Raw genomic sequence first — 24,729 nt, 5'->3', positions numbered from 1 at the left:
GTATATAAAAGCAAAACAATTGAAAACACTAAATATCATCATAATCAAAGGCTAATTTATAAAGAGTTTGTAGCAATTTTCGGTGCATTTTTATGCTTTTTATTTAATTTTAATGAATTGTTTAAGATAAAAGCAATAAATAGTAAGAAAATGACATGTGTCGCCATATTATAGGCCTCCTGTCAGAAACGCTGACGGAGTGCCTTTAAGAGAATGACATGTGTCAATCCATTCTATTTCATATTATTTCTTTTAGATTTAACTTCTATAATTCATAATAAATAAATTTAAAATAAGAAAAATACACCGAAAATTCCTAGGAACTCCTTGTGACATTCTCTTCACCTTAAAGTTCAAAAAATCCAATTTTGAATTATAAAATACAAAGTAATAATAAAAACTCAATTTTGTTCATAGACAAATCCGATGGAAATGAGAAGCCCCTCAAAAATAGTCAAACAATTCCGACGGAATGAGAAGCTCCTCAGAAATAGTCAAACAATTCCGAGGGAAAGAGAAGCTCCTCGGAAATAGTCAAACAATTTCGACGGAATGAGTAGCCCCTCGGAAATAATCATCTTATTTCCGACTAAAATATTTTTTGTCGTTAATAAAGTTGGCGCAAAGTTTTCCCGCCAAATAAATTACATTTTCGACGAATTTAGAGACTTTTTCCGAGGGTAGTTCCTTTGTCGGAAATAAATTTCATCCCTGTGAAGTATTTCCAACGGACAACATTTTTTGGTCGGAAATATCACTTTTACCGATGAAATTTCGAGGTCCTCGGAAAAAGTTCGTCGGCAATGACCCTTTTTTTTGTAGTGTGTCCCTCTGGGTTCTTCTTGGTGTATTAGGTACAACGGTTCCCAAGGAGGCAATTGCTGGTTTGCTCTAGGAGATGACAAGTAAGTGGTACCAAGCCGGAATCAGAAGTGTGCGGAAACTAGTGTTAGGCATCTAATTGTTAGTGCATGGCTTTTTCTGGTGAGCATAATTTTTGTATCGAGGATTTGTTGACAAGGCGGAGGAGACCAGCCTCGAGGGTCTCCAAGGTCTCCCTAATAATTCTCTTATGGAACGTTCGTGGCCTTGGCAATCGATGAATGTTCCTACTATGAAGATCTTTCTTCAGGCTAAGAGGCCAATCTTGGTCTCCCTTGCTTGTCAACTGGGGTTCTGGATCAAGAAAATTGGAGGTGGCAGTTGGTGTTTGGCTAGATCTATTATGATGCTTACAATGCGTTTTTGACTCTGTACGAAGAACTGTGATGCTTTCTTTAGATCATAGGAGACTTTCTTTGACAGTACCTGCGTAGTGATGGGACGTGTTTCAATGGTTTTGCGGTTGGGTGATTGGCTTGATCTATTCTGATACCCATAGTACGTTTTTGACTTTATACGAAGAACTATGATGTTTTCTCTAGATCATAGGAGGACTTCTTTAACAGTACCTACGTAGTGATGGGATGTTGTTTTAAGGGTTTGTGGTTGGGTTTTAGGTTTGTCTGTTTTGTATAAGTTGTTTAACTCTTCTGTTAGTCAGTAGCATGGTACTCTTTCCTATCCCGGAGTTTTGTTTTCTCTTTGAAGGTTTTAACGAGGTTGCTGTTAATATGCTAGTTCTTACCTTGAATGTTCATTTCAATTTAATGAAATACAATCTTTTCTATAATAACAAAAACTTTGTTAGAAGTACATTTATATAGAAAATGGCTAGATTATTGTTCGGATTTTAAAAATTGAAACTTGAAAAACAAAATCATTGTTTTATTTATAAAGAAAAAAATAAAATTTTAATATATATATATATATATATATATATATTAGAGAAAAATAAATAGACTCGAATTTAATATACAAATATAATAATTTTTTTTTCTTACTAAAACAAATATAATTTAATAAATGGCCTTTAATCAAGCCGGCTCATTGGGCCGAATTACCTCGTCCCGCCCACTTAAACATATAGGTCATGGCATGTCATGTTGGGCCTTACTAAATCGGACCGTGCTCATATTGTGCGCAGGCCGGCCGTGTACAATTGACACCTCTAATAAACATGGAGGAACAGGGTTGTAGGGCTAGAAACTTGGAGGATAATTTAGAGTCTCCAACGTAAATTTTTGTCCGTTTTTCTTGGTAATTATTGCCTCTTTAGAACCCTAGCACATTAACATAACTGTTTGTTGTTTCTGAGTTAAACTAGCCATATGCAGAACCAAAATTATTTTTCTTCATGTTTAATGGTATTTCCACATCGTCCGTTAGAGTTCATTCTTATCCATTCCATTAATGTTACCGTTTCTTTTCTTCAGTTTTTGTTTTGGGTCAAAGTTTTCCTCTTTTGTTGAGAACTACATTATTTCTGTATCAAATGAGTCTATAAATTAACATTTATAGCAAATATTTAATTTTCTAAATAACGATAATAGAAAATATTTATATACTTTTTTTGATGAAGTTAACATTTTTATACTTTAGGTATATGATGAATGTTTTTTTTTAGTCAATGTATATTATGAGTGTTAAGAAACTGTTGCCAAAGAAATATTGACTGACTGAAAATGGAAAATTGCTCTGACCTCTTTATATAACCCGTTACAGGCCTCTTTGCATGTTATTGTTGCTTCCATTTCATTGCATTTGCTACAGCTCTCTACAACTGCAGAGAAAACAGCCTCTCTCTCTCTCTCTCTCTCTGTGTTCTGCAATGGCTGTGCAGAGGGAGTTTTGCATTATATTAGCTGTGATGGTGGTTGTTTTGGTTGTTCCATCCAATGGTTGCTCGCAGAACGGCAGCCGGGGCGTGAGATACTCAGTCGGAGACGCATTCTGGGCCATCCCTCCAATTGTTGATTACTACTCCAAATGGTCTTCTAACCATTTCTTCAAGATCGGCGACTCTCTCGGTATATATTGGGATACAAATATTCATGAAAACATACACTCTTACTTTTCCTTTACCTAAACATTTTAAAATGTTAATGATCTTACTATACATACGTAATATAAGATTTATATGCAAACAGTTTGGTACGTTATGTTACATTTGTAGTTACGATTAATTTAATTTGTTTGCAGTTTTTGACTTCGAAGCGGGGCGTTTCAACGTGCTGCAAGTGACAAAGCAAGAGTATGATAGCTGCACAGCTTACAAGCCCTTGAAGATCTTCAACAGTGGTCCAGTGAATATACCATTGCGAGAAAAGGGCGTGTTCTACTACATGTGCAACATCTCAAACTACTGTAGTCTTGGGCAAAAGATTTCCATTGCAGTTAATGAGTGCCCCTGCGCCACACCAAGTCCATCACCGTCTTCCCCTCCTCGTGCTTCTCCACCCCTTGTTCCGCCATCTTCATCGCCACATATACCGGCTCTGCCTCCGTCTCCAGATAACTCCCAGCCTCCTTATGTGCAGGTTACAAGTCCAGCTCCGTCCACAGTTGATAATGGTTCCCCTGAGGGTCCTTCAAACTCTGCGGCATTGATACACAAAGGGGTGCTTCTTGGCTGGCTTTCCCAATTGGTGTTACTTCTTATTTTTGGGGTGGTCTGGGGAAGTTGATTTGGATTGGGAGCTAAAATGGTGAGAATAATTTGACTAGCCTTAGATGATTTCTTAGGATAGGGCAGAATTTATCTTTTTCTAATTTGGACTACTTGATGAGTGCCATTTTTATAGTTTCGCACGTAGATTAAAAATTAGTGGATTTAAGATCCTGTTAGGGATCCTTTCAATAATATTTAGCATTTAATTTCTATAAATCCCTCGTTTTTAATTTCCTTGTGGATTTGTAATTTGTGAGATCTTTGAGGAGGAAAGCTGGCCTAGACAGGGTCGGGAAATGTAGCAAAACACTGGCCTAACCTTACACTAGTAGAGGTAGGGAATAATTCTATGTAAAATATAATGAGAGTCGTGGGACAGAGTTGGAAGCCACTCTAACACCATACCTAAAAATTTCCCCGAACCCGACCACATACCGGATTTTTATCCTTCCCTGCACATCCTAGTTTCTGCTAGCTGCCTATTGCAAACAGAAAGGTTTTTCTTTTGACATTTTTCGAATGAATTAATTTACCTTCTTGGAAGTAAAAACAGAGGTTAATGCTCTGGCTCCTAGTAAGAAGATGAAATAATCTTATTACAAAGTGTTAAAATAAAAGAAAATTACAGAGCCCATTAATCTGTTCAAATTTTACGATTTATATGTTATACCAATCTCATGGCTCTTCCCTAGCTAGTAAGCAAATGTGCTATCTGAGTGACAGAAATGCAGAGAGGAGCTGGAGCAGCCGACATCTGGGGCAAGTAGCATGCAGCCTAGCCATGGATAAACACACTTAACATGGAAGAGATGACCACAATCCGGTAACACAAGAAGCGTGTTGGTTTCCTTGTAATCAGCCAAGCATATGGCAGCAAGAAGCAGATGAGCTGATGCCATATTGGAGCTTAACTATGGAATAAAGAAGCTTTGGATAACTAACTATAGTGGCTTCATCCAGGCCTTGTTGATCACTAGAATATTGGTCAGCCGGGATTGGGGAAGCACGGCTTTGGTGAAGAGATGGGTTTGTGGATGTAGTGCTGAGGTAGGAAGCAAGAGAGAGAAGTAGGATTAGGAGGATGAGGACAAGTACAAAAGAACCCGCCTATGTCCTAGAGTATTAGGCAATCATCTCTACACAACTGCCACATTATTTGGAAACATAATATGGTGAACAAATTTGGTGATCCTAGCAGTATTCGAGCGAGTTAGAAAAGAGCGATATGCTAGGCTCGGAGCTGGGGTTGAGATAAGGACACAGAGAGAAGAATACCAATTTGAGCAAGCCAACAGAAAAGATAAAAATCATAGAGACATGGAAAAAGAATGACAAGAGAAGAAGAAGAAGAAATGACACATTTTACTTTCCTTTATAAGGTATATATACGCAATCAGGAAGACATCATCGCATCGGTTCTTACTAGAAGTAAAGTAAAAATTAAAAGAATACCAAACTATATACGGGCAATTATATCCAAATCCTAATCCCAGAAACAAAAGCATTCGTCTTCAAACTTCTAAGACCTCAAGTTTCAGTCTTTCTTGAGTAAACATTTTGGTACATAAACACTCTATACTAAGACCTCAAGTAACATCAAGAAGCAATTTATTTGCAGCGAATATCAATTACCTCTCCTCCGACGGGCAAGTCTCGGAACTGGGGTTGGCCATTGAGGGTGGAAAATCAATGGTAGGAAGGGAGCAACAACACTTTGGTGCCGATCTTTTTCTGCTATCACTAACCAACTTTTTGTAAGAATATTGCACATGAAAAAGTGTCTGCTTATACTTAAGTACAAAATATCCTCATTATTTGGATCCAAAGCACATACCTTAATCCAATGCATGTCTAATTCGTTATGAGAGAAAATTACCGCATTCGAAAGTAGTATTTCTGGGTCCATGGGGACCCTGTGTTTCAAAATCAAACAGTTGCCTCCATTGACCACCTGATCAGCTGGTTCTACTAATTTGAAATCCCAAACTAAGAGAGTACCTGTCCTCAATTCGAAGTTGAACATCCGCAGACAGCCTTGACACACACCTAGGCACTCAATTTCCGACACATCACCTAGGACTTCAATTGCCGGCTCGTCAAATTCAATGAAACATTTTTTATCAATTGTTCCATCATTTTTCTTCGTGTCGAACGGATCGAACCCTATAAGAAAGGCACGACCTTTGTCTCGTCCCACCCAGAACAACATTCCCTTGTGTGCAAAGCCAATACTGGGATTGGCACTATGGAAAGCTAATTTCTTGGGGAACGAAATATATGACGCTCTCCATTCCCTAGTCTCAGAAGAGAAGATCTCCACGTACTATTTGAAGGTATATGCACGTTGGGACAAGAGGGGTCGCACGACCCCTTGGAATGATGGAAAATTGGCTGTGGATTCTATGAACGACCCCTTGTGTGAACACCAAGTGCTCGACGAAAGTCCCAGCCCATTTGCTTGCTCTGCTGCGCGCTGATATGAAAACCATGAGAAGAAACAAGGAGGGAATCTATAACATGGCTCAAAATTATCACAGAAAGTTCTCAGCCATCACCAGGGGCGCTAGAGCTGACAGACCAAGACCCCAAGAATGCCTTGTTTTGGTTGAGGCAAGGGACACCTATACTCCACTTCTGCATCAAATCTTGCAAAGCTGTGCAAGAACAGGTGCACCCATGGAAGGTAAGGCCTGCCATGGACAGATCATACGTGTTGGATTCCAAGTAGACACTTTAACATCTAACATGCTCATCAACATGTATTCCAAATGCGGTTTAGTTGATTGTGCTGGAAAAGTTTTTGATGAAATGCCTGAAAGAAGCTTAGTTTCATGGAACACGATGATTGGGTCACTTACCCAGAATGGGGAGGAACATAAAGCTCTTGGTCTTTTCTTGCAGATGCGAAGAGAAGGAAACCATTTTAGTGAATTCACTGTTTCGAGTCTTCTTTGTGCTTGTGCTGCGAAATGTGCTGTTTTTGAGTGTAAACAACTGCACGCTCTTGCTGTTAAGTTAGCAATGAATTTAAATGTCTATGTGGGAACTGCATTGCTTGACGTTTATGCAAAGTCTGGTTTGATAAAGGACGCAAGCAGTGTGTTTGCATCTCTGCCAGAGAGGAGTGAGGTTACTTGGAGTTCGATGGTAGCCGTGTATGTGCAAAATGAGCTTTATGAGGAGGCTTTGATGTTCTTCTATAAAGCTAAAATGATGGGGTTAGAACAGAACCAATTTACAATTTCTTCTGTTATTTGTGCTTGTACAGGTCTGGCAGCTCTTATTGAAGGGAAGCAGGTGCATGCCGTGTTATGTAAAACTGGATTTGGTTTGAATATATTTATTGTTTCCTCTCTTATAGACATGTATGCAAAATGTGGTAGCATTAAAGAAGCTTACCATGTGTTTCGAGGTATGGACGAGACAAACACTGTGTTATGGAATACCATGATTTCTGGGTTTGCTAGACATGCTTGCTCCCTAGAGGTGATGATCTTATTTGAGAAAATGCAGTAGATGGGTACGTTCCCAAGTGAAGTAACGTATGTTTCTGTATTAACTGCTTGTAGTCATATGGGATTGGTTGAAAGTGGAAGGAAATAATTCAACCTCATGATAACAGAACACAATGTGTCACCTAATGTTGTTCACTATTCATGCATGGTTGATCTTTTTGGTCAGTCAGGGTTGTTGCTTGAAGCCTATAATTTGATAGAGGAAATGCCATTTGATGCTACTGCTTCCATGTGGGGTTCACTGTTGGCTTCTTGTAGGATCCATGGAAAACTTCACTTGGCTGAGGTAGCAGCTAAGCATTTGTCTGAGATAGAACCTAATAATGCCGGAAACCATATTCTGCTGTCAAACATTTATGCAGCAAATAAGAAATGGGATGAAGTTGCAAGAATAAGGAAACTTCTTAAAGAAAGTGAGTTGAAGAAGGAGAGAGGCAAGAGTTGGATCGAAATCAAGGACAAAGTTCACTCATTTATGGTTGGAGAGAGAAAGCATGCTAGAATTGCTGAGATATACTCAAAATTGGACTGTTTGATCGAAGAGTTGAAGATTGTGGGCTATAAGGCTGAGACTGAACATGACCTCCATTATGTGGGAGAGAACAGAAAACATGAACTGTTGAGGCACCACAGCAAGAAACTTGCTCTTACTTTGGGGTTAATGTGCTTACCTTCAAATGCATCTATTAGGATCATGAAGAATCTTAGGATTTGTGGTGATTGCCATTCTTTTATGAAGATTGCATCATCTTGTACAGGGAAGGAAATCATTGTCAGGGATACTAACAGGTTCCACCATTTCAAGAATGGTTGTTGTTCTTGTCGGGAATTTTGGTAGAAGATTAATTTAATGGCTACTTAAGAAAGTGTACTAGATTTTAGAGATGTCAGAGACTCCTGAAATTTGGTCTTCTGCAATTGGAATTATATCTATGGGACCTTTCATTTTGAAAATCAAAGGGCGGGCTATTTGAAAGACCTTCTAGTGACTAAAGGAGTAAACCTAAGAAAAGTGTTAAGAGACTCGAGGACTTTACCAAATCTCCTTACTTATCACCATTTTGAGCCCACAATGACATCAAAACTCATGTATCCCCCAAATGACTTTACCAAAATGTTCCATGCTCACAATTAGCTTTGCAAATTACAGACTAATAAAAAAGTATAAAACATTGAGGTTTTTGAATGAATTAGGATTTGGGTTGGGTTCAATTGGGCTTATTGGAAAATCATTACGCCCGATATATGTCCAAAATACTATGGGTCTGAATAGATGTTGGCTTGGTCGGGCTCAAGTTAACTTCATACCATATTATTTTAGGTCGGTCAATTAGGGGTGGGCATGATTCGGTTTAGTCCAATAGGTGATGTAAACTAGCCATTGATTTGTCGAATCATGCAAAAGATGAAAAAGAGAGAACGATGAAGAAAATAGAAAGAAGAAAGAGCAAAAGAAGAAAGAAATAATGAGGCACAACAAAACGAAGAGTTAAGTTTCACCAAAAAGAAAGGAGTGGGGCTATAGTTGTTTTGTTACTTGGTTGGCATAGATTGGAACTAAGGCATTGGATATTAATGGTATGTTTATGTAGAAGTAATGAAAATAAAAGAAAAGGAAAAGAGTAAATAATTAATGGGAATCAGATCAACAACCCTATCCTAATTGGGACTAAGACATTTGGATTGAGCTAAAGGATCTAGATTGGGTTAATAATGTGATTTGAATATTAATTCGGCTTACTAATAAATTTGAATTTAAATTAATAGAGTGATCGTGTTAAAAGCTCGATAAAGGTGAACATTTATGTTAATGGACAATTTATGAAAAGTGAAATATGTGCTACAATTTATTTCTATTGACCATTGTGTTTTGAGTTACTTGATAGACATGTTTGCATATAATTTTCCTTACAACTCCCTCGAACTATACCATAATTATCAATTTCCTTCATGAACTATTTTTTTTGGTAAATTAAGGACTTCAACTATTTTGTCGTCAATTTTTTTGGATGTCCATCTAAGTTTTTGTCATGCGACCTGCACGTGGTTGGGTTTTAAGAAAAATGAGAATAACAACAAACATTTAAAGAAATTTATGATAAAACATAAATATAAATGTTGGCTGTGCAAATCTTACGGCCTGGTGTTCTGGACTGAGGGGATATGCGCCAACATAGGTCGTCCTACTTTGTGTTGGATAGGGTGTGCGTGGGCGTGCCAGCACGATCTACAGTGCATTTGATGAGGATGCATATGGATGGATTGAGTGCGCCTGTTTGATCTAACTTCGCTCAAAGAAATTGTGGCTGAGAGGGGAACAGTTCTCGGCCATCATATCCACGGCCTCAACTACAAGGCTGTTGATTGGGGTCGATGGATTTGGATGGTGCTCCAACGTCTTGCTAGATTGCAAGGGTTGTATGATATATGGGGTGGATGAAATAGTAACCAGGATGGTGCTCCAACGCCTTGAAAATCAAGGGTCGTATGATATATTGATGGATGGAAGGATTTACTTTACCGCTACTCCTAAGAAAGCATTTAAAGATATTAAAAGTGCATGACATGAAGATAAATGACAGGAAAAGATAAGTTACTCCATAGGAGGCTTGGTTGGTCGGGGACCCTTTGAACATTGCTGGGGGTCTTGTATTTATAGGGAGAAGATGAAGCATGGGCTAATGGAGGCAAGGTCCGAGAGTTCCAAAGTCGAAACATCAGAGACTTCCGAAGTCAGAACATCCACAACACCGAAGTGACATCTGAGACTTCCCAAGTTCGAACAACTGCGGCTTCTGTAGTTGGAACATCTACAAATTTCAAAGTTAGAACATCTAAAACTTCTAAAGTATTCAACCAAGATCGAGTTGGAAGTTGGAACATCTGCAGTACTCAAGTTCACATTTTCTGTTGTTGACACAGGTTCTTTGTAGCTAGTTTCTAGCCAGGTAAAAATAAAGATCCTTAAATTATGGTATTCCCTTAATACTATTCCAAATATCCACAAATGTTCCCTTATGAGAGATATTGTAATGAGTATGCCACCTTTTTCCATTGACAGAACGGTTGTGTCGATGATGCAAAAAGGCAATTACATGGAAGAAAAACCTCTGCCGCTTTGTCTAAAGAAGTGAATAAGATGCTAGCGACCTAAACATGAAGAAACATAAAAAAAGTTAAAACATGGATGCATGAATAATCAAATATATATATAAGTAAGTAAAGGAAGAAGCTTACTCTGGTATGATTACTCCGAAAGTATCACCTGATATTTATCACGAACCACAATCTTCTCCTTATCTAGATTCCCTCTGTCTATTCTACCTTTCACCCTTTGCCAAATGTTTTAAATTATATCTTTAATAATTACTTGGTAGTGTGGTAGTAGTTCAATTGTATGACCATTGCACTACTACCGGAAGAGATATAACCAATAGTTTGGGCATAATGCTAGAATCTGCCACTTAGGTTTGGGTATAGCCCTAATAAATTTTGCAGAAGTAATGGCATGACAAATAGATTATGGACAAAGCATCTCCTAAACAATAGAATACCAAAACCAACAAGCTAGAAAACAAGTTAAATACAAAGCTAGAATACCATAACAAGCAGCAAATTTAGGCAAAAGAAAATAGATAGCAACAAGACCAACCAAAAAGCTATTTGAATCAAAAGTAGCAATCAAAAGAAGGGACGACACTAATGGCAAAATAATATAACAACTAACCAGTAATTGCTACAAAATACTATAAACGAAAAATTATAATGAAAAAGTAGGAAGAAACCGAAAAAAAAAAAAGGGAAAATTTGCATAAAAAATAAATAAATCGCATTGCAATAGATTATGTAATAGAGAAAAAAAAAAACTGTCAAAATACCAAATTTCACTAAGAGATTTTCATACCTAGAAAGCTGAGGACTCGATGAGATCTAAGAAAAATGACGTTATGAGTGAGACAGAGAGAGATCCTTGTCATATCCAAGAGGAATGAGGCAGTGAAATCGAGAGAGGAGATTTACAATTATGAATATATTAACAAGATTTATTATTTGTTGGGAAAATAGGCCAATATCTTTATTTGAAGTACATTTAAATATAAAATGGCTAGACTAATGTTTGGGTTTTAAATTTGAAACTTGAAAAACAAAATCATTATTTTCTTTATAAGAAAACATTAGATTTTAATGTAAATACCCTACAAGGACAAATCCTTTTGGTGACCACCACTTCTCGTCGCTAAAAGTTAAAATTTGGTCATTGGAAACTTACAGCGACATAAAATTTGGTCACTCAGGGTCATCGGCAAAACTGTGTGGCTGAAAAGATTTGGCAACGAAACTAAAATTTTGGTGACGCATCATAACTTACAACCAATTTGTCGCAGATTTGCAAAATCGTGGTCTCTAATGTCTTGCCTAATTGGCATGTAATTTTAAATTTTTGGTGACCAAAGAATACTGAGTCGTCGCAAAACTGTGTGGCTGAAAAGATTTGGCGACGGAACTAAAATTTTGGTGATGCATCATAACTTACGACCAATTATTCTTGTCACATATTTGCAAAATCGTGGTCTCTAATGTCTTGCTTAATTGGCACGTAATTTTAAATTTTTGGTGACCAAAGAATACCGAGTCATCGCAAAACAGGTATGGCGACGACTTATCTTTGTCAGAAATATGAAAATATTTGGTCGCCAATAGCTTCTATATTTGGCGGTAATTACTCGAAATTTCTTGATCATTTTAGAACTTTGCGATGAATGCTAATGAAGGTAGCCATTCTTGGTTGGCGACCATTCTTTTTAGGTCGCTCAAGTACCAAATTTGGTCACCTTTTGTAACATATTTTGTTAATTAAAAAAAGTTCAATTACATGCTAAAAACCTCATATAAAAGTTCTAGTACTTTAAATATAATTTTAACTTCCATTTGACTCCTAACATGGAAAGAAAAAAAGATAAGAGTCTATTTTACCGTGTTTTTCCATACCAATGGTGCTTTCACCCGTAGGACTGTGTCACTTCACCATGTCACTTTTTGACCTTGCCTTATATAAACAAAAAATTTGTTGCCATCATCATCATCATCATGATCAACTTTATAGGTTTGTTTACCTTTCTTATGCAAGTTTTTGATATGCGCTTGCCTCTTTCGAATGACATCAAGTAGTTTATCCACTTTACCTGACAACTCCTCCACTTTCTTATTTGAAGCATGAGAGATGTTGGTGGAATTAAATTCAAAAGTTGTATGAGAAGTAGCCTCCACTTGAAGACTAGAACCCAAACCCCGCATCTTCTTGCTCTTTCCAACCAGTGGTGGATCCAGGATTGGAAAGCCAATTGGGTGGAACTTACGTACTAAACTCGACGGTACGAGTGAATTTCATTAATAATCAGAAAAATATACACCTAGTCAGAGGGGACATAATAAGCCTTATCCTAAAATAAAGGGTTAATGACCTAAATGGTCCCCAAACTATGGCCTCAGTATCATTTTGGTCCACCAACTAAAAATTTCAATTTAAACGTCCTTCAACTCTTCATAATATACCCAAATGGTCCATCCGTCAAAGTCTGTTTATTATTCCGTGAAATCGAGGGACAAAACCGTCTTTTTAGGTGAGTATCGTCCTGTAAAACGACCAAGCATTCCGTAGGAATGCATTCCCTCCATTTCCATCATAAGCTCCACCTGAAAAACCCCAAAATTAGAACCCTAGGTTCGCAATGTCGGAGATTTCAACGACCTCAAGTGGGACGACTCGGTACTGCGCCTGTGGGACGAAGATTATCCGTCGGACTTCGTGGACAGATTTGAACCCAGGAAGAAGGTTCGATGCTTGTGATAAAAATTGGGTGAGTTATTATTTGGGTTGCAAAAGTTCTTCTTTTCCATTTGTAAATGCTTGATGAGGTCTGAAATTGATCACTGGTTTGATTTGCCAGAATAGCAAAAGAGGTACGCATTTTTTCGAGTGGGTGGATAATGAAACTTGTCCAAGAGGAAAACAAGTGGTCCCTGGTTTAGAGCAATGGAGGAGGAAGGTAGAGCAAAGGAAGAACAATTCAGATCTGTGGGAGCAAAAAATAAAGAACTACAGCAGAAATTGAAAGAAATGGTTCAGGAAAAAAAGGTTTTGAAATGGGGTCATGGGCAAAGACAATTGATAATGTGGGTTTCCTTGATTTTGTCTTGGGGTTTGTTTATAACATTTGTGATGGGTGGAAAGTTTTAATTGTTATGAGGTTTGTTCCTTTGAATGTAATGGTGAAACTTTTGTTTCAAGTGTAGAATGAATGTGCATTAGTGTTCTCAAATTTTCTGGAATTGGGATTTGAATATATGGGATAATGTGGTTTGAATGTAAATGGTGAAGAGCACCAAAGCTTACAAGAGCAACCAAAATGCTCGTGGCAATTTACAAGAGCAACCAAAATGTTCCATTCACATCCAAGAGCAACCAAAATGCAGCTGGCAATTTACAAGAGCAACCAAAATGAAAGATGGTAACATTGTTGACCACACAGGCAATTTACAAAATGAACATCCATATAAACATTCCAATTCCAATTACAGAGCTTGAGGCCTTAAAACTCAAGACCAGTTAGATCAAGGACACAAAATGCACCTGCCTAGAAAAGTACATAAACCAAAATAGACAACCAATTACACGGTTTGAGCTGTTCTAGCTCAAAACCAATTACACAAAGCACACAAAAGTCTCCTGCCCAAAAAAGTACCTAACCCATAATAGGCAAGCAGTTACAGAGTTCTAGCCCTTCAAAACCAATACCAATTACATATCCCAAGTCAATTACAGAGTTCTAAAGTCAGAATCAGTCCTTTTGTCACAAAATCCCTCTGGCCAGACAATTACATATCCCAAAATATACAACCAATAGCACACTTGGCAATAATTTCCCCTATTTGGAGGCCATGTTATTATCATGGGAAATGTTGTCCAAATCTGGTCCTCCTTGTCTGCTTCTTGTTGCCACCTAAACAATATAGTAATGTCAGGTGTATAATAGGTGGAAAATTGGCAATTAGTGAAATGAGTAACAATTGAACCAAAAGACAAAAACCTACAGTTGGCCGTGAAGATGGTAAGCCTCTTCCTCCAGTTATGCCTATTCCTAAGCCTCTTCCTCTAATTGCATTTAGCTTTGACGATGGTAAACCTCCTTCTCCATTACCTCTTGTCACCTGAAAAAGTGAGTGATCTTTATTGTTTTCCAAAGACATAAGCAATACAAAATTGAAGTTTTGAGAAAATAAAACTTACACTTTCTTGTGAATTTGGGTAAACAGGGGCTTGAGCAACATTGCCTCGTCCTCTACTTATGCCTCTCCCTCTTTCTCCATTACCTCTAGCCATCTTAAAAAAATAAAAGATTTCAGTTCCCTAATGACTTTTGCAATTTAAAACAACAAGAGCAACCAAAGCTTACTCTGCTTATGCCTCTCCCTCTGTTTATGCCTCTCCCTCTTACTGTGGTATAACCTGGTTGTGAAAAAGAACCTTGCTCCATTTGAGCTAAAGAAGCATTAACCTGCAAATGTTTAACAAAATTATTTCGATGAAATAACATAGAACTAAACATAGAACTAAACAAGGTGTCTAACAGTCATACCTCTTGGGTTTCATTGTTTTGTCTGTCACATGTTGCTCTATTATGGCCTTTTTGACCGCATACACGACATCTTATTTCAATGAAAACCCTTCTAAGCTTGGCTGGTGGGGCAACATAATTTGGAGGCATAGGGTTTGGTGGGATGGGGGCTGGTATTTCAACCTCACCAGGCTCCTTCGTCCTAACTCTTTTAGGCCTACCTGGTTGTTGCTTATACAGTGGAGGTTTAATTGGAGGAAGGCCACATTTACTACATTGGTCCATTGAAGGGATGGGGTGAATCACTGGTTCATAAGCCTTCATATAAGTCTCCAGCTTATAACAATCATCCACATAAGCAATTGGGTTTTCACATCTTTGAAATATTGCTGAGATTGCATGGGGACATGGTATTCCACATAAATTCCACCTCCTTCAAGAGCATGTCTTTGCTCTAAGGTCTACCACAAATTCTCCACCATAAATGTGGCTCACTTGATACAATTTCTCACCAGCCAATCTAGGAATGCATTGTGATGCACCTAGCTTGTTCTTCTCAATTATCTTGAAGATCCTCGGCCCAACAGAGTATCTCCAATTCTTACATGCAGACCTCCTACTAGCCATCCTAAGCATCACATACACCCTTATCCTCTCTAAGCAACTCAAAATTGTCTTATCCCTTGCATCTAGTATGGCTGCATTGAAACTTTCACATAGATTATTCAACAAAAGATCACATTTACAATGTGACTGGAAGTGAGATCTGCTCCAATTTTTTGCAGGTCTCTTCTTCAACCACTTCCAAGCTTCCTCATCCTCATTTTTCATCTTCTCCATTTCTGCCTCCCACCAAGGGACAGTTGTAGCTCTTGCTGCAGCCCATAATATATGTTTCAGAGCAAGACCAATATGTGATGCTCTAAAGTTACTGTACAAGTGTCTCACACACATCCTGTGCTCTGCAGTTGGAAGTACTGTCTCAATGGCAGGTACAAGTCCCTTTTGTTTGTCACTAATCACTACCCAAGCTTTTCCATTTGTAATCCCTAAATCTTCAATAAGAAGATTGAAAAACCAAATCCAAGAGTCTTTACTCTCAATATCAGCCACTGCATAAGCTATTGGGAAATAACCATTGTTCCCATCCACCCCAACAGCCGTCAAGATCTGTCCAGGATGCCCTCCCTTTCAAATGGCAGCCATCAACACCAATAACAGGTCTGCAACCTTGTAAAAATCCCTTCTTACAGCCAGCCAAGCACACATATATCCTTTGAAACACTGTCTCACCCTTCACCATCTGAGTTTTAATCTTCACTGTACTACCCCTGTTTGCTGATTTCAATTGTTCTGCATAATCCCACAACCTAGCATACTGTTCTTCGAAAGCATCCTCATTTAAATCTCTGGCTAGCCTCTTTGCCCTATAAACTTGAAGTTTTGTGACATTTATTTTGTAGTCTTCCAGCACATCTTCTTGAAATGATTTCAGATCTAAGTCTGACTTGCGCTTCAGCTTGTTTGCATATCTGTCACAAAGCCATTTTGATGTGGTATGCCTAAGCTTGTCCACTGATGAGTACATAATTATCACATTTATTATCCCTACATTATATTTGTTAGTAACTAATTTTATTTAATTTGATATTATTTTGTGTGTTTATCTCTTTGTAGCTAGACTTTGAGGTTCATTGGCTATGTTCATACCCACCGCACATAAAAGAGTAAGAAAGAAAAACATGAAGTGGATGAAGCAACAAACAAGACTTAATGGAAGTAAACAATTGTTGTTTGGATGGTGGCTTGAGAAGATTTGGAATCATGGAATAATAAATTTATGAGTGCAGCAAATTAAATGAAGAATGAAGATAGAAGGTGCCGCACTTAGCCAAAATAAAAGAGATTGAATAACAAAAGCAAGAGGAAGTGGAGTCATCAACACAATGAATTAAGCAAAAGGAAGCATTTGATGGCAATTGACGGGTGAAACACTTGGTAGTAGCAAGGTGGAATAATAGTTTAATCAAAGCAAGTTGCAACATGAGCAATTCCCATTCTCTATAAATAGAGTGTTGCCATAGAAGGAAAATACACCAAGCTCACAATCTTCTCTTGAGCTCTCTCTCCTTCCTCCAATTCTTCTAGTTCTAAATTTCTGTTTTAGTTTTATTTTATGGGGAACTAACTCCCTAGCTAAGGCTAGGGGGAAAGCTTTTAATATAAGTGTGTAATTTTTATTAGTTTGATCCAAACTTAAGCTTTAATGTGAATTTGTAGTTTTTGTTCAAATGGAATTTGTAGTTTTCTTTTTAATTAATTGATGAATGTTTGATAATCTATTTCATGGGTTCAATCATGTTTTTCCCATTGTGTAGTAAAAATTTTCATGCTTTTAAAAGAGAAGAGAATTACTAAAGATTAATATAATTTTGATGAAGATTATTTTTTGATAGTTTGTTGCCAATGGTACAAGTTATGCTTAGAATACTTCTAAAGGAAATTAAAAAGGGCTTTAATTATTTTGAACAACTACAAAGGAAAATATTTTGTGGATCAAATTATTAAGAGTTGCATGCTTATGTTAAAAGTGGAAACCCAATGCCTTAGTGTTTTAATCAATTAAATTTTCTCTAAATCAAATCTTGCATAAATCTACCTCTCAATCATAATTGTTCTTTTTCATCTCTGTTATTTTCTTTACACTGCTCTCTGTGGATACGACACTCGGACTTCCGAGCTACACTGCTATACGACACCTCCCTTGGGTTTTGCAAAGTGGTGCGAACATCCACTCTTCCACACTGATGTTGTAGGCTCAAAGTTTTTATTGCAAATGTCCCTTCCTCTATATTAATCTTTGATCCATATACCAGGAAAGAACACCCTTTCACACATTTAGCTTGAACTCGTCTGTTGTCGTTTTTTATCAATTTCACCTCCCTACCATGTATAATTGCATGCTCCTTGATAGCCTCTATCAGTAGTTTTTTGTTTGCAAACTTCATTCCCAATCTAAACTCAGGATTTTTCAAATCCACACCTCTTCTATACTGCTTAAACTTTGGCAGTTTTCTCTTTTTTCTACCGTTACCATCATCTTCAGTCTCACTTCCAGTGTCAAATTCTGATGTGTTAGCACCATCTGATGACACCTCTCTTGGAGCCCCATGACTAGTCCCCTCATCCACTACATTCTCTCCAACTGTTGGCCTGCCCTCTGCCTCATTTTCACTGAACTCATAATCATTGTCTTTAATTTCTGAATCTTCTTCTTCATCTTCATTTGGCGCCTCTGCCCCTTCATTATCAATTGTCACATGTGCTCCTACATCTTCTGCCCCTGCATCTTCAGTTGGTAATTCTGCCCCTGCATCTTCATTTGGTACATCTTTGATGGCATCTTCATTTGCCACTTTTGTCCCAACTTTCTCAAAAGTCTCCTCATCTCCAACTTCAATATAAGCCACCTCATTCACTTGGTAATTCTGAGTCTCTCTTCTCCATCACAATTCTCTGCATCTGCATCATACTCATACTCTTGAATCTCACTATAGTATAACACAATAACCTTATTGGATGGTATGTGACCAACCATTTCAACAATTGTTGCATCTAATGTAACAAGCTCCAGTCCACCCACAACATTTTCACACCTAATTTCCAAACGTTGCTCAACTTGAGAAATGTCAACATCATACCCAAGACCTTTCCCAATTTTCAGTAAATCTAACAAGGACAGAAAATCCTCTATAATATTGTCCAAATAACAGACCTTACCCTTTTTATAAACCCCATTTTGAAACCAGCCCCCATGACGTAATTTTAGAGTGCACATTCCATTGGTAGCTGCAAAATTGAAACAATAGTATGTTATTCTAAAGTCATACTTTTGTTGTTAAGCAGACATAGTTTAGTTTAGTTTTATTGTTATTCTAAAGTCATCGTTTAGTTGGGTGTGAAGCAGACAACCAAGGGACCACAGACGTTTAAAAACACCCCATATTCAACATACGGCAACCACAACCAAGGGACCACAGACATAAAGCTTACACTCTGCAGTCAATGTAGCAAAAGCCAAATCCACATACAAGAAAATGATTCCTTTACCCTTACTTTAAACATAAACCAATCAAACAACAGAACACATACACAGAAAAAGATTACTTTTACGCATAAAGACAACATACAACTCATCCATTTCATCCATTTCCAAACAAAAACAACATAAAATGCATTATAGAAGCCCTTACCGTATTTTGGGAGTCTTTCCACCCGAACGGAATTCGAACTCCATTATCAGCAACTAGTGAATTTCCAAAAATCTCCAAAATCCCCAAATTCAAACCCTAACCCTAACTCCCAATTTCGAACTCCAAAACTAACACTGAAATTACACACTAACTTCACCAATTCAACGACTCGCACACTACTACAGCATCGACCAATTCTGGAACAAGCCTTAGAATCCCTTTCAGTCGATGGTTTTCGTGGGAAAATGAGAGAAACGAAGAGAAAAATGGAGATATTTTCGTTCTCAACGATAGGGCTTCTCAAAAAGTCAAATATGCCCTTCAAAACTCAGTCACGAGGCCATCACGTGCCCATCACGTTATGAGAAGTCACGGAATCCGTAACGGATGGACCATTTGGGTATATTATGAAGAGTTGAAGGACGTTTAAATTGAAATTTTTAGTTGGTGGACCAAAATGATACTGAGGCCATAGTTTGGGGACCATTTAGGTCATTAACCCATACATAAATAAAAGCTTAACAACAAAAAAAAAAAAACCACAAGTAAATGTAATACAAAACATCACTAATTAAATCTAAAATTTTACCCTGCGAGACTTAGAAGTCTTAAATTCCTCAATTATTGATGCATTAGTGATACTATTATCAAACTCTCTTTCAATGTGGAAGGTCATGCAATTAGCAAGAAACTCATCAGCTATGGTGCTTCGAAGCCAATTCTTAATAATTCTCATACATGAAAAAGCTCGTTTCGTTGTTGATGTAGAAACGGGAAGAGTCAACACCAACCGAATCAACTTGTTGATCAAAAAATAGTTCTCTACCAAACTTGTTTCCACTAATTGTTGACATAAATGAGGAAGAGTGTTGGTTTCCTTAAAGCAAGGAAGGCGATGTACATCATTTTGAAAATACCTCAACTCTATTTCCAAATCTTTCAACTTATTTGGTAGGAAATCAGCAGGATAGGATTTCTCAGGAAGTTTACATATATGCTCAATATTGAATGACTTGAATGAATTACGAGGATCCAATGCTGAGCTAAGAATAAGAAGTTCAACAGTTTGCTATGGAAATCGGTCATTTAACTCCTTTAACATGCAATCTATAACATCATTGAATACATCAAAGCGATAGTAATGCTCAAATGTAATAAAATCTTTTCATTGACAAGAACGATGTGTGCTCGTCATATAACGAGCACCCATATTAGGAACATCAACACCATGTAGTTCACAAAATGATACCACACTACAAAATACATCATCTCGGCCATGTACCCTCATATCTTGAAGCTGCATTTTTGTGTTTTCAACAAATTTAAAGCACTTACAATGTCTTGAGTTTTGGTCTGAAATACTTGACAAAGAAAATAGGTCAATCCCATAATTTTATTAGTCAAAACCAATGAAAACACAAACTCAAAAGACATCATAGCAATATAGTTACTCTCAGCATTGCCACGAAATTGTTGGTTAGGTCCATGATCACTGATTTCTTGAAGAAGTAATTTAGTCTCTTTAAATAAACACATCAAACTTGTAATAGAGGCATAATGAGAGCCCCAACGAGTGGCTCCAGCTCGTTTCAAACTACAAGCTTGATTAAGTCCTCTACTTGTCTCAAGTTCTCCAGAATCCAACAATCCATTGAGTTCAACTTTTCAAATTAAGTTTAACTCACTACAGCGCTTAATAGAAGCACTAACAAAATTCACAATGTTAGTCAACATTAAAAAAAATCTTCATAATACTTTCACATCTTTAGCTGCACCATTTAATGCCAATGCAAGCGATGAGCAAAGCAATGCACATAATATGCATATGGACCATCTTGAAGAAACAATACTTGTAAGCTATTCCATGAACCACACATATTACTAGCACCATCATACCCTTGACCACACATGTTTTCCACTAGAATGTCGTTATTACCAAGCACTTTGTATATCTCTTTTTTAAGAGTCAAGGCATTAGTGTCTACAACACTCACAATATCGAAGAAGCAATCACGAATAAATCCATCACAATCAACAAATCTTAGAATAATAGCCATTTGTTCCTTATTGGATTCATCAAGTGATTCACCAACTAGAATACAAAATTTGTTCTTCCCAAGTTCCTTACAAATTGTCTTCCTCACCTTGTTAGCAAAAATATGTAAGATTTGCTTTTGTATGTCATGCGCAATGTATTGAGCAGTTTGAGGAGCCTTATCAAGGACAACTTTCTCAACTTCTATATTCATTCTTGCAAAAGACTTTATGATTTCAATGAAATTGCCCCAATTAGATGAGTCAACGGATTCATCGTTGCCTCGAAAAGTCAATGCTTGATTTGCTAGATACCTAATGCCCTCTATTGTGGTCGTAAGTCGCAACTGATTTTCCATCACTTCTTGCTTTGATTGCTTCTCTACCACTTTTTCAATATGAAGAGATGGAGTTTTTAAGCTAATCCACTTTTGCATAGCAAGATGATGTGGTGAATTTAACTTGCCTACATGATGTTGAAATGCACATTGATTCCCATCAATTCTCTTTCATTTTTTTATACCCATCAACAATAAAGGTTGGGTGTGACTGATTCATGTCAAAAATGAAACAAGAAAAACAAAATACCTTATTCTTAGCAACTAAATACTCAAGCCAAGTGAATTGGCCAAACCACTTTTTATTAAATCGACGAAAGTCCCGACCTTCTAAGTGGCTTGGATAATCTTCTAACTCGGGTTGATATGGTCCTAAATGAATTAATATATGCTCTTCGCACATTATCTTGTTCCTTCACCGGATATTTGCATATTAGACAACGTAATCCTGGATCACGCTCAAGATAATTGATATTAAAATCATGATAATCATCGACTCTTTGAGATTCAATTCTTTCAACTTGAGGCTTGATAATAGGAGACTCGGGAAGATTTTGCTCATCACATATTGGAATAGATAAAGAAGAGCTAGAAGGCAATGTACTAGATGACGACCCGTCATTCTTTTTCTTAAAAAAAAGAGAACAAGTTTTTTGTTCTCTTGGGATTCTGATTGTGATCCGACATAATCAAAGATAACCTATGAATAACATGTAAAATAAATAATTTAAATCAAACATATCAACAAAAAATAAAATAAATTCTAATAATAATAGCATCTCAACAATATCAACAAACAACAAATCAAACATTGAAACATCTCAACAAAATTCCTAAAATCAAAGCCCTAATTAATTTTAAAAAAAATCACAAAATTATAATTCAATCTCTAAGTAAACCCTAGAATATTGAATTTTAAATTAAAACTATAATTAAATATATATAGAAAATGAGAGAATTAGAAAATAGTTGTTGTTGTAGAAAGGAGAGGACAAGATTTTGCCAAGTTGCCCACTGCCCAGCCAATATAATAGGAAGATGCAGCAAATAGAGAGGGAAAAAGGATGCTGATATCGTCGGGTCTGTAGAATAGAAGAGAGAAAAGTTGGTGTGCCAAAAGAGAAGAGACAAAAGATATGGGACCACTTCCTCTTTGAAGTTGGATGGGCAACATGTGTATATTGGGTTAGCTTTTAAGTTTTTAAATTTGAGCTGCCCTTATAACATATATAGGTTTTTTAAAATAAATAAAAACTTTGGATGGGCAAGCACCCACCCTGCCCTTTACACAGATCCGCCACTGTTTCCAACCCAAGCTCTGCAGACAAGATCCTTAGTTGCTGCACCTCATGCACCATAATTTGATCTAATGGAGTATCAGCAGGTGCACTTAAAGCTAATTGTTGTTTCACTTTTCTCCAACTCAGCTGCCATTTACTTCTAGAAATAGAAAATTAAAGTTATATTAGTGATAAGTCAAAAGTATGTATAATAAATTTGTGAATTAGTAAATTTATAGGACATTTAATAATTTATTTTACCCTCTGCCATTCACAAGGGATGTGGCAAGAGGAAAAAAAGGGGCAATGTGGGAGCAAAATAATTCACTACCGATCCGCCACATCACGGGATTGAATTTAGGCACAACCCAATACGGGTTCGTATGCGCATTAGCTTGGGTTCATATGTGCATTAGCCCAATGTGGGTTCATATATGCATTAGCCCGACGTGGGTTCGGATGTGCATTAACCCAATGCAAGTTCATATGTGCACCACCCAACATAGGTTTAGATGCGCATCCCTCAACGTGGGTTCACATGTGCACTATCCCATATGGGCTCATACACGAATAGCCCGACGTGGATTCATGGGTATATTCAAACACTCGCACTCCCATATCCATGTAGATTGCGGAACAAGACAAACATGGTTGAGGGTTGATCCCACATAACTTTCATTAACCGAAAAAGGGCGAAAGTGGGCATAAGACGTGTAAAGTGGAGCTTGCATCCTAAGGTTCTCATTAGGTATAAAGGTGAAGTTTCACAACCAGACGAAGGTATGCAGTTTTAAATTAACTCGTGCATTTAGATACATACAAAAATTGACTTAAGTATCGTAGTATCTTTGGCAGGTACCCCACCCTTTCTCATTTGATTTCGAAGGAGCGTCGGTTGGATATTTCACTTATCTTGTGTGTGAGGTAAAGTCGAGAACTTGTGAAAGATATTCTTATTGTAATAATTTTTGCTCGAACAGTTGGCGTTGTCTGTGGGAACTCTCTCAAAATCAATCAATGGCTAAATCTACACAAGACGCTCTAACCCAATCCAACCCCAAATCCACATATGTGAGATCAAATTCCGAGGAAGGAGAACCCAGCCTCGTAGCCATCTGGTTTAAAAAGATATTGAAGGAGTTGTGTGAAACGAAGAAGATGGCGGCCAAAGCTTTGGAGAAGTTCAAGGGCAACCATATGTCACATCTAGAAGGCCCTAAGGCCATCTCCAACCCAAGGACTTAAACCCAAAATATCCCCCAAAACCTCTCACAACCCAACAAAATGATGGACCCAAAATTTGGGAAAACCCAAATTTGGACCCAAATATCAGTCCATGTATTGCCTGGACCCAAATCTTTTTGTGGAGCCCACCTGCATCTCAAACCCACCCCCATGTGCAAAGATTCTGACGTGGGCCCCACCTCCAAATTTGCAGCTGCCTTATGTCTTCTCTTTGCGCCACTTGTTGCTGTCCCATGGAGTTGTCGTTGGAATCCAACGGCAGCATTTGAATAATGTTGTTGTTTGTTTGTTTTTTTTTTTGTATGTACATATAACTTAAATCAACGATGGGAATTAAATCTATGCTATTTTAACGGTAAAAAAAAAGATCCAACGGCTGAAATTTAAATCCAACGGTCAAAATAATATTTTAAATTAATCTAGATCAGATCCAACCCTAAAACTCACTCCAAACTCTATAAATACCCATCTATTTCTCAAATAATCTACCAAAAACATTTTATCTATTTCTCAATTTATTTTTCCTTTGTCAATCTCATCAATCTCCTTTCATTCTCATATTTTTGATATCATTTCAAGCACATCATCTTCTTCATTCTCATACTTTTCATATCATTTGAAGCTTTTAATGGATAACCGTGGCAAGACCATCTTTTCCTTTATGTTTGATGATGATTCAGATGATGAAGAACATCATCACAGAGTGATAGAATCCATTGTCCACCATACTTCACTGGAGAATGAAGCCACCAAAAATGGTGGGTCGGTAGTTGGTCGTGAGTACAAGAACCGTGAGAGGGAAGATCACCATCACAATCTCATGTCCGACTACTTCATTGAAAGGCCACATTTTCATACTACGGATTTTCGTAGACGGTTCCAAATGCGGAAAGAGTTG

At 37.4% G+C, this 24,729-nt stretch overlaps 1 protein-coding gene and 1 pseudogene across 1 annotated transcript; both read left to right on the top strand.

Annotated features, from left to right (window-relative positions):
- The first annotated feature begins 2,710 nt into the window (after window positions 1-2,710).
- On the top strand, window positions 2,711-3,566 carry LOC110773841 (chemocyanin-like). Its single transcript, XM_021978361.2, has 2 exons — window positions 2,711-2,909; window positions 3,082-3,566. The coding sequence occupies exons 1-2, from the start codon at window positions 2,711-2,713 to the stop codon at window positions 3,564-3,566; spliced, it is 684 nt and encodes a 227-aa protein (XP_021834053.1).
- Window positions 3,567-6,028: 2,462 nt separating this feature from the next.
- LOC110773845 (pentatricopeptide repeat-containing protein At5g04780, mitochondrial pseudogene) lies at window positions 6,029-7,918 on the top strand (annotated as a pseudogene).
- The last annotated feature ends 16,811 nt before the right edge of the window (window positions 7,919-24,729 follow it).

The sequence above is a fragment of the Prunus avium genome, chromosome 2, assembly GCF_965620075.1.
Source record: "Prunus avium chromosome 2, drPruAviu1.hap1.1, whole genome shotgun sequence".
Classification (NCBI taxonomy): domain Eukaryota; kingdom Viridiplantae; phylum Streptophyta; class Magnoliopsida; order Rosales; family Rosaceae; genus Prunus; species Prunus avium.
The sequence above is the reverse complement of the archived record's forward strand: the minus strand, read 5'-3'. Positions and strand labels throughout refer to the sequence as shown.

Coding starts and splice junctions, on each gene's coding strand:
- LOC110773841 (XM_021978361.2), top strand. CDS start 2,711: ATGGCTGTGCAGAGGGAGTTTTGCATTATATTAGCTGTGATGGTGGTT. Junction 2,910..3,081: donor CAAGATCGGCGACTCTCTCG/GTATATATTGGG, acceptor ATTTGTTTGCAG/TTTTTGACTTCGAAGCGGGG.